The following is an 11343-nucleotide window of genomic DNA, read 5'->3' on the forward strand; positions in this document are numbered from 1 at the left end:
TGCAGACTAGGACATAGATAAAGGAATGTTCATTTGCAATTTTTCTTGCATAGCTTTTCCTAGGTATTTAGGTAAGTAGCGTTGTTAAAACTCTAACGTACTATTAAGAAAATGCACAATTGGGAATATTCTGTGTTCTGTTTATTATGTAAATTCTAATGTTTATCTTGTTCAGTATTGGTAAAGGTTTTCAAGGTGTCATGAAAAGATGGGGATTTAAAGGCCAGCCTGCTACTCATGGTCAAACAAAAACCCACAGGAGACCTGGAGCTATTTCGACTGGTGTAAGTATAACTTAGTGGTTCCCTTTTTAATACTAAATATTCAGCTTCTACATATAGATTGCTTTAGTCTGTCGTTGGGGTCAGGTCACATAATTTTAATCTGACTGCAGGTAGATCACACTACTTATCACATTTTTATGGGTCCTGGCCTCACTTACTTTCCAGAGCCAGACTTGAGTCATTTAGTAATAACCCCTATACTGTAAGTTTAGGAGTTATTCTCAGTATTTTCCTCCCTACTTTCTCATTTCCATCTTTGTCTCCCTCAGCTGCAAGAAATTGGGGATTAGAATGCCCTTCCATCTGCCCACCAGTTCCTTTACAGGTTCATTTTTGCCTTAACACAGACAGTTGGGAAAGATTGTCAAGGACAGTACCATGGTGCAAGGGAAAAGTAGTTAGAGAAGAAATGGGGAAACAATAAGAGCATTGAAAATGGAGAAGGACTTTTGTATTCTGAAATAATTTTCTGTAAGTTGTAGGATTGAGTGGATAAGTAAATATATTGATAATGGGAGCAAGTTTCTCACTACTAGAAAAGGATATTCAGGTATGAAAAGGAGGGATATTAGAATAAACCCTGTAGTGTTGAATTCAGATTGCAGGTGTCAGTATACGTTTATTATATGCATGTATTTAAAGACAGAGAAATAGATATAGATATGTGTGTATATATTTATTCCTTAGCTCTCTCTGCTGAAAGAACCTAAAAGCAAAGATAATCTATAGCAGCGAGCCACACCTAGAGCCTACCTAGATCTTGGTTTCTAAATATCATTGACCCACTGAAAGGAACTTTGGGCCCTTTGGAAAAGTGGAGAATTTCATCCATGGGGCAGGAAGAGTACAAGATGAACCCGAAATAGCTAGTTCAAGAAAGCAAGGAATGTAATTTACAGCATGGTGACTATAGTTAATAATGCTATAGTACATATTTGAATATTGCTAAGAGAATAGATCTTAAAAGTTCTCATCACAAGGCAAAAAGTTTTTTGTAAATACATATGGTAATGAATGTTAACTAGAGTTATTGTGACCATTTCACAGTATATACAAATATCAAATCATTACTTTGTACACCCTAATAAAATGCTACATGTCAATCAGACCTCAATAAAAAAAAGATTCCTTTAGAAATTAAAATAAGGAAGAAAGAAAGTGCTTTAAAAATGATAGCACATGAAAAGGACATAGCAGCTAGTTAAAATGAGCTCCCACTTGTAAAACTTGGAACAATTTGATTTGAAAAATGTAAAAAAAATGACAATTCATGGAATAAAATTAGAATTGATGATCTCACTCAGATACAGATGGATAAAGTGAATGTTTAGTTTAACAATGGGAGAAAGGGGACTACTCTTTGCAGTATAATCTTAACTAATAAATGTAGAAGGAATGATGGAGTTAGAATTTCACTATTGACAACCATCAAAGGAATAACTGATTGAGCCAAGAATTCAGTGGATCCTGAAACAAGTGGTGAAAACTGGATGAAGACAAGTTACATACAGAGTCCCAAAACAACTCCTGGATTAATTATAAAGGTAAAGATAATACCTGTAGAGTGGGTTAACCTAGTGAACACAAAAAGAACAGAAAAGAACACATCATCACTTCTGTGGTGATTCCTGCTAAAAATGCATCGCCTGAATCCGATTGTGGGAAAGCATTAGACCCAAAGTGAGTGATAATCTACAAAATAATTGGCTACAAAATAATTGGCTTCAAAAATGTCAAGATTGTGAAGGACAAAGGCCGAGGAGTTGCTCCAGATTTGAGGAAACAAAAGAGGCATGACAGCTAATTATAGTGTAGAATTCTGAAGTGGATCCTGGATTTGGTGGCGGGGGTGGGATTATTGGCGCAAAATTTAGAATGTGAACTACAGATTAGATAGGAAATTTTTTGAGTTTCATAATTGTACTGTGGTAATATAAGAGAATATTCTTGTTCTTAAGAAGTACACTGAAATACTTGCAGGTAAAGGAGCATCATGCCTACCATCAAATTTTAGATAGTACAGAAGAACATGTGCATATATAGAGATAGAGTGAATGGTAGAACAAATGGGATAACGTGAACACCTGGTGAATTTGGGTCAAGAGTATGAGAGTTTTTTGTATTATTTTTATAACTTTTTTACAAATGTGAAATTACACAGTTATAAATTATATGAAAATAAGTTGTTATAAAAATTAGGTAGATCATAGACACAAATTTAAGAGCTAACTATAAAAGTCTCTTAAGAAAACGTAGGAGTAACTCTTCATGACCTTAAGTGAAGCCTTAAATAGGACACCAAAAATACAAGTAACAAAGAAAATACAGAAAACTTAGACTTCATCAAAATTTAAACTATTGCAAACAATACAGTCAAGGAAATGAAAAGACAGCTCACAGAATGGAAGAAAATATTTGCAAATCATAAATCTGCTAAAGTTGGTAATCTAGAATATGAAAAGATAACCCACATTGGGGCGCCTAGGTAGTTCAGTTGGTTAAGTGTCTGACTCTTGATTTTGGCTCAGGTCATGATCTCAGGGTTCTGAGATTGAGCTCTATGTTGGCTTCCATGCTCAGCATGGAGTCTGCTTGAGATTTTCTCTCTCTCAAAAATAAATAAATCTTAAAAAATAAAAAGATAATCCAATTCAATCCAAAGAACTTAAATATTTTTCCATAGAAGATATATAAATGGCCAGTTACCATATGAATAAATGCTTAACACCTTTAGCCATTCGGGAAACGCAGATCAAAACCACAATAAGGTAGCACTTCACACACACTGAGATGACTATAATTTAAAAGATAGATGGATAATAACAAATGTTAGCAGGGATGTGGAAAAATTGGAACCCTCATACGTTGTTTATGGGAATGTGGAAATGATTAACAGCTGCCTTGCGAAAGTTTGTCAGTTGCCAGAAATGTTAAGTGTAAAGTCACCATGGGACCCAGCAATTCACTCCTAAGTGTATGCCCAGAAGAAATGAAAACATGAACAAAACACTTGTGCATGCACAGCAGCATTATTTATAAGAGCCAAAACATAGAAATGACCCAAATGTTCATGAATTGGCTGATTAGATAATTAAAATGTGGCAAATTAATGCAATATTATTTAGCAATAAAGTAGAATGAGGTACTGATACATGCAACATGGACAAACCTTGAAAACATGCTAAGTGGCAGAAGTCAGTCACAGACTACATATTGTATGATTTCCGTTTACATGAAATGTCCATCCTCGGCAAATCTGTGAAGATGTTAAGTAGATTAGTGGTTGCATAGAGCTGGGGGAGCTGGATTTGGAATTTCTGTTTTAGATGGAAAGATACGTTCTAAGATTGTGGTCATACACAAATCCTTGTATATGCTAAGATCTTTAAATTGTATACTTTAAAAAGAATAAGATATGTATGTGAATTATACCTCAATAAAACTCTCTTAAAAATTAGGCATATAAGGATGCCTGGATGGCTCAGCAGGTGAGCAGGTGATCATGCCTTCAGCTCAGGGCATGATCCCGCTCTGGGGATTGAGGTGATCATGCCTTCAGCTCAGGTGATCATGCCTTCAGCTCAGGGCATGATCCTGCTCTGGGGATCAAGTCCCGCATCAGGCTCCCTGCGAGGAGCCTACTTCTCCCTTTTATTTATGTCTCTGCCTCTCTCTGTGTCTCTCATGAATAAATAAATAAAATCTTTTTTTAAAAAATTAGGCATATAGAAGAACCTGTTGTTATAACTCCAGTTTATGGTCATGAAATGCACCGTTCTGTGTTTGTAAATACTGTCATTAAGTATTAGTCAATACTTTTATAATCCTAAGAGGGTGTACTTTAAATGAGAATATAAATTTAATTGGGGTGGGCAGAGTCCTTTTTTAGTAATGTAATGTTAAGCCAGGTGTGCCTATCACAGACTATGTTAGTAGAATAAATTAGAGTGATATTTAGTCTATGACATGCAGAATTGTCTTTTAATCTGACTTGGTTACCAACTCTAATGCTATGGTGAGCTACTTCCACTGGGAGTTTTGCCTGTTAATGTCAGAGTAGTGATACAGAAGTGTTTGTGTTCCAGGAATTCATATGTCATGAGAAGCTTTCCCATTTTAGATGTAATTCAAATATGCTTCTTTAGATGTAGTATTATCCATTATCAAAGCCAAAATCAGAGAAACTATGAGAAGCTGTTTGATTTATGTGAATCAGAGACAACCAGGGCTGGACAAACAAACCCAGTATTCTAGTAACTAACTCTGTCCTTTAATCATTCTGGAGAAGGAAAGTAACAGCAGCAGGAATTTAGATGGAGTCCATTAAGTGAATTAATACAGAAGATTCATGAAAACAGACCAGGCAGTCAAGTTTGTTCTTTGAGTGGTGATACTACGATGTGTGTTTATGTCCTAAAATTTTTCTTTTCTACTTCTCAACCAGTATTAGTGCAGTTGCTACTCTGTTGTTACTGAGTTTTTCGCCTACATCTGTTTTGTAGTCTGTATTTACTTTGTTGCTCTGATCTAATTTAGAAGGGAGATCCTCTGGGATAATTGTATCTAAATCCATATGTAGTTCCTTGGGCCAGAGCAGAATGAGGAAAAAGTAAAACATTTTAATAACTCCTATCTCACGTTGTATTTTGCTTTGATCAGTGCTATTGGAAATTGAGAGTACTTAAAAGTGCTGATTTTGGTTTTCTTATGTAGGATGTTGCTAGAGTCTGGCCTGGAACTAAAATGCCTGGACAAATGGGAAACAAAGATAGGACAGAGTATGGACTGAAAGTAAGTTTCTGAAGTGGCTCTTTTTTAGGAATAGTCAAATTAATACTTGAATGTGAAGGAACCAGAGGATGTACTGCATTTGTGTCTGCAGAGAATCGTTCCAGTACCTGAAATGTATGTGTGTGTGTTGTAGCCATAACGATGGTAGTGTGTTCATTTTAACGCCCAAGCTATGGAATGTGTAGTCATTGAAAAGAAAAAGGCACCTACCTACTGTTTGATCTGGAAGATTTCCACAAGAAGAGGGTGCATGAAAAAAGTTCTAGAGCATGATGTATAATACTCTCCTTTTATAAAAGAATGAACAAAAGCTCCCTGCTTATATGTGCCATTATATAAGCACAGAGAAAAGTGGAATTACATGCCAGAGTATTTTGGATTATATGTGGAATGTGTGGGTGGATAGAAGTGAATGTGGAGGAGAAAAGAGGGGACCATCAAAACAGGAGGGAAAAGATAGTACTAAAGAAGGGACTATGGTGTGTATCCATCATTATAAAATAATTACATATATTTTAAGGGGGGGAGGAGTTAAATTCAGTCCTCACTAATGTGAGGAATTTGACAAATAACATTTGTATATGGATATGTTTATGTTTCAAAGTATAGAAAGTACAAAGAAGAAAATAGCTCCTCTCAATAATAAACACTTAGCATTTTGGTGCATGTTCTTCCAGCCTCTATTCTAGATACATTTTATTTTAAATTTTGACCAGCAGAGCTTTTTAAATTTTATGTAATTAAATCTAAGATTTTTTTTCCCTTCTATTACTTTTACGTCTATGGGAGATCACCCAGTCTTACCTGTTTGTGTGTATTTTCTTCACATGTGTATTTGCACATGCATATGTATGAGATATTTCAATTTCTGTAGTATTTAACATTTAGCTATGAGAGTCAGACTTGATTTTCACCCCACATGATTTGTTCTTTCACTACCATTTCTTGACCATTCTCCCCCATTTGTATAAGCTTTTTCCTTCACATAAAAGGCCACCCACATGAGGGCCGTCTGCTCAGCACACTTATTTTGAAAATCAGACCCAGAGAGGTTGTGGCTTCTTCAGTTTCTAGTTGGAGCAAGCTAGTATTAAATAAAAATAAAATAAAATTGAATTTCCACTTTTTAATGGTGCCAACAGAGTCCATTGAGACATCCAAGCAGTCTTGGTTATTCTACACTCACATTTATATTTAAAGTGAGAGTTTGTGGGGTGCCTTGGTGGCACAGTCAGTTAAGCATCTGACTCTTGGTTTCAGCTCAAGTCATCATGTCAGGGTTGTGGGATCGAGCCCCAAGTCCAGCTCTGTGCTAAACGGGGAGTCTGCTTGAGAGCCTCTCTTGCTCTTCCTCTGCCCCTCCCATTCATGCTCTCTCTCTCTAAAATAAGTAAATCTTTAAAAATGAGAGTATGCCAGCACTTCCATAAGACATACCTGTTATAATCTTATATTATAAGCCATCCACACGATATGAATTTTTCCTACTATTCTCATTCAGCATTTTGAAGGTTAATATGATGATTACTTCATAGGCTACTTATAGCCCCAGCTTTTAGTAACATACTGTTTGTTTTAATTCAAGTTTATTCTCAAGTTTTTAACCCTTAAAATTTGATTTCATTTCTTACTTTAGGTATGGAGAATAAACACAAAAAACAATATAATCTATGTAAATGGCTCTGTACCAGGACATAGAAATTGCTTAGTAAAGGTATGTATGTAAACTGTCTTTATTTTCCATTGTTTGGATACATGAATGTGTGCCATAAATTCTTTTTTCACCCATAAATGTGGCTTGAAAATAAGTGGCTGTTTTTCTATATTCTCTGCTAAATTAAATTTTTTTTTCCATTTTTCAGTAGCACCTGACTGAAAAAATTGTACAAAATAGCCAAAACCGATGTTTATAAAATCACGAACCTACAAAAAGGATAGGATCAATAAATAGAGGCTCTTTCGAAATACAAAAAGGATAATGGGATAACTATTGCCAAAATATCAATATTTTTCCAAAAAAGAACTTTTAATTTTTTTAAAAATAGTTTGACACAGGCACTAGAAATACATGAAATGGAAATTCAGTGAGAGAATCAACAAGGTAGGTGATAAAGGGGCCCTGGCCGTCTCAGTTGGAAGGGCACATGACTCTTGATTTGGGGGTCATGAGTTCAAGCTCCACATTGGGTATAGAGATTACTAAAAAATTAAATTTTTTAAAAAGGTGGTAGAAGGTAGACATTTTAAGGAGGGATTCCTTATTGTTGTTAGCATTGCTCTGATTATACTTTTTAGTGTCTTAAAAGTATACATGTTCATTTTAATGTTCAAAAACAAGTAAAAGAAGGAAACAAATGTATAGGATAAATATGAAAAAAACCTCTTACACTCTCACAGTCTTACTTCTATCAAATAAAATAGAAAATAAATATTCTTCCTGGGATTGAGGCCAACATAATTCAACATGAGAAATCACTTTTGAATTTTGAGTCTTCTGTTCTGAAAATAAATTTATAGTAGAAGTGATACTAGCTGTTCCCAGAAATGTATTCTTTATTAATTTTCCAACAGTAACAACAAAAATAGGTTGAAATTTAAATCTCAGATTTTTCAGATTGGGTCTTTATTCTTTTCATTTCTTAAAATAGGTTCCATTACTAGCATAAAGTATATACTTACTTTAATCTTACAGTAATTAAAATTCCCTTTCTGCAGTTAACTTTTTGACTGGATTATTCTCATTTTTCTTAAAAAATACATCTTATTAATTTTTGCAGGTTTTTTGTTTTTTTTCTTTGTTGTTTTTTTTACTTCGCATATTTTTAGATTTAAATAGGTTCCTAGTCTCCAAGTGGCCTAGTCATATACACAATGACGGGTTGCTGAGGCTGGCAGGTTATCATTCTACTTCGTAAAACATTTTGGCTTTTGAATAATTAAATGTATCCCTCCACATTCCAGGTTTAATACATGTTTACTAATACTACAACCTAATAAAAGAGAAAAGAGGGAAATGTTTATTTTCCATAATAAAATTATATTGTATAGCAGATTAACTTTTAAATTTTGACAAAATATTATCAAATCTCCCTTTTCTCCCCATTTTACTGCATATACAATTCTAGACTGGCTTTCCAGCTGAACCTTACTGCTGCTATGACTTCTCAGGTACACCTCAGCATTTTCTTGGATGCTATTATAGATGAACAGGTCAACTGTCTTGAAAAACTGTACGTACAGTGATATTCTCACTGGTTGTTATAAACAGTTTAGAGTCAACAACATTTGGTACTCTTCCACCTACTTCAACAAAAAACTGCCTCCCAAAACTCGACTCTCTGAAAGTATCATGGCTTACCATTACTGAAGACATTGAGAAGGTATACCAAAGGCAGTTCCAAAAGAAGAGTCCCAAGTATATTTCAAGAAACTAGCATCAAAGAATATCTAGTCCACTTTGAATTTTTGAATTATTAACACACTAATGAATGTATTTGCAAGAAACATATTTTGATTTAAAAAACTCATCTTGAAAAAAAAATCTCTAAAATATAATGTGTCTAAATAAGTGTCTTTTGTAACCTTACACAAATGTCTATCCCAAACATTAAGGAATGGGTCTGGGGAGTGTTTTGTGGGCTTGTGTTTTAAACGTCAGAAGTGTGGTACACTTTTTGAAAATATTCACTCTACTTTTTCTATTCTTCCAGCTGATTCCATAGCAAGTGAAAGAGCCCCCTTGCCCATGGGGATTGAGGCCCAAATAGATGGCCTCTTTAACATTCTCTCATCCCATAAGAGCTTTTGTGCACACGCACATGCACACACACGCACTCTGCAGGTTACAGATCTACCAATAACTTTTTTTTGTTCTCCAGTTAGTAAAGATAGTCTTAGGGATGACCAGCCTGTTTAATCACTCTAAGTGTTTATGTCGTTGTTTGGATTCACTAAATGTATTAAGAGAGCCTAAAGAAAGAACCTGTTTACAGCATTGTGTAGTGTATGTTTTATTATTTATGTGTGCTCATTCCTATATCCTAATTTATAATCTAAGTTTATTCTAGATATCCTAGTTTGTGTGTGTGTGTGTGTGTGTCCCACCCCTCACCTTTCCTCAAAGGACTTGAACTGGTTTGCCAGTACAGAAATATAAAAAGAATGAGCTGGATATTAAAGGAGTTTTGGTGAAGGGAGGGAAATAATGAAGCCAGAGGTTAGATTAAGTGCACAGAAATACATACTATGGAGTCTCACACATTTGTTAAGGATGAGATGCAAGTTCTTGGCCCTCAGCTTTAGAGCCACCAAATGTCATCATTTATGTTTCAAATCAATGAATATATAGTACTATAGCATTTACAGTTAGAATATGTAAGCAGTGCTTTTGTCTGGAATGTTCCTTGGGGATGATAGATCTATCAAAATGTAAAAGCAACTGAGAATTTGCTAATTAGATCACTTATGACCAAATTTTCACATTTATCAAATTAGCACAAAATTTTGCTGTTGTTGGTTTTGTTATTTATTTGCTTGGATTTTATCTTGAGTTCTAAGTTCTGAGACAGTTTAAATTGGTAAGAAAATGACTTTCTTAAGCTACAGTTCAACCCAAGATTAGTGAATTGGAAAAAAAAAATTAAACGAGTTTATTTCTTCTCAGCAACTTACTGAAAAATTTCTTGGTACAATTTTAATGGGAGAGATTAAAATAGATGTTTTTCTGTACTTAGCTATTCCTAGCAGCTGTGTACTTATTTAAACCAAATTATTCGTTTCTTATTGCCAAAATGATTATGCGTTATTTTACTCTGTGTGTATAATTACATGTAATTTTTTTTATTTCTCCCTGAATGAAAGCCGTAGAATGAGTCAGAAGCTTTGAGGAATCCAATAATGTTTTCCAAAAATAAAGCCCAACATTTTAGATCATATCAATATCTGAACTATTCCTTGGTTTATGAATTCACAGATATAATTAGCATATTTTAGAATATAAAGAATTAATAGAGCTTGTGGATTGATTGTTACTGTTTTTGCTAAATATCATCTTGTCCTTAATTTCTCAATGATAGTGGTACTTGTTAAATGTAAGTTTATTTCTTTAATAAAACTTGATGTTGGGCAGCCCTGGTGGCTCAGCAGTTTAGCGCCGCCTTCAGCCCAGGATCGAGTCCCACGTCAGGCTCCCTGCATGGAGCCTGCTTCTCCCTCTGCCTGTGTCTCTCCCTCTATCTCTCTCTCTGTGTCTCTCATGAATAAATAAATAAAAACTTTTTAAAAATAAATAAAATTTGATTTTTTGGTTATATGCCCTTTTTATTTAAGACTAACAAAAATACTAGGTGTTATTTTTTTAAACTGCAACTCAAAAAAAAAATCTATAGTAGAGAATAAAATAATAAAAATACATAATGAGTAGATAATAAAATCAATAATTAGGTACTAATAGCTTTAGGTACATAGTTTGGATACAATTGATAACTAGTAATTGTAAAATACAATTTATCCTTTTGGGCCATTCTAGAGATTTATAAGTTATGGATAAGATATAAATTAATAACCAGAGTAATTTTATTATGAGTAGATGATTAACTTGAGGAAGGCTGTATTTCTGTCACTGAATTAATTAAATTTATTAGAATAAAAAGAATACATTGAATTCCTTTTACCTCATATAACAATTGTGTTATTCGCATTAGAAACTGTGGGAATAGATATTCTTTAATTATTAATAATTAAAGCAGACTTTAAGCAACTTAATTGGTAATATTGATTAATAAGACCTTTGTCTCCTCCCTCCAGATCAGAGATTCTAATCTGCCTGCATATAAGGACTTCTGTAAAAATCTACCATTCCCTACATACTTTCCTGATGGAGATGAAGAAGAACTACCAGAAGATTTGTATGATGAAAATGTGTGTCAACCCAGCGCACCTTCTATTACATTTACCTAACCTCATTGGACATGGCAAACTTTAATTTATTTTATGAGCTTTTGAGAGCCAGAACAATAATATAACCAGGAAATATATTTTCTTAATCACAATACCATACTTATCCCCTTTGTCAAGGGCATACATACATCATTCATCCTCTAAACTAAATTATGTTAAAAAAAAAAATTACCACATTAACCAGATCAGTTATGCCAAATTTAAATGGACTGGCAGTTTGCATATGAGCAAAATCTTTGTAATTGTGAGCTTCATTCTTTTTTTACCAAGTTATCTTAAGATGCTTATAAATTAAACTTCTTTTATTAAA

The 11343-nt window shown here is 34.1% G+C and overlaps 1 protein-coding gene across 4 annotated transcripts in view; it reads left to right on the top strand.

Annotated features, from left to right (window-relative positions):
• The window catches only part of MRPL3 (mitochondrial ribosomal protein L3), a 39384-nt gene extending 28041 nt beyond the window's left edge, over nt 1-11343 (top strand). Inside the window, exons 7-11 of one of the 4 annotated variants that reach the window (XM_072792773.1) lie at nt 176-284; nt 4998-5075; nt 6712-6789; nt 8201-8243; nt 10881-10952. In XM_072792773.1, the coding sequence (XP_072648874.1) occupies nt 176-284; nt 4998-5075; nt 6712-6789; nt 8201-8243; nt 10881-10894 (322 nt within the window). In that variant the 3' untranslated portion in view covers nt 10895-10952. Of the gene's footprint in view, nt 1-175; nt 285-4997; nt 5076-6711; nt 6790-8200; nt 8244-10880 lie in introns of all 4 variants that reach the window. The other 3 variants (XM_072792771.1, XM_072792774.1, XM_072792772.1) reach the window with 3 other exon arrangements.

This window comes from Canis lupus, chromosome 22 (assembly GCF_048164855.1).
Source record: "Canis lupus baileyi chromosome 22, mCanLup2.hap1, whole genome shotgun sequence".
Classification (NCBI taxonomy): domain Eukaryota; kingdom Metazoa; phylum Chordata; class Mammalia; order Carnivora; family Canidae; genus Canis; species Canis lupus.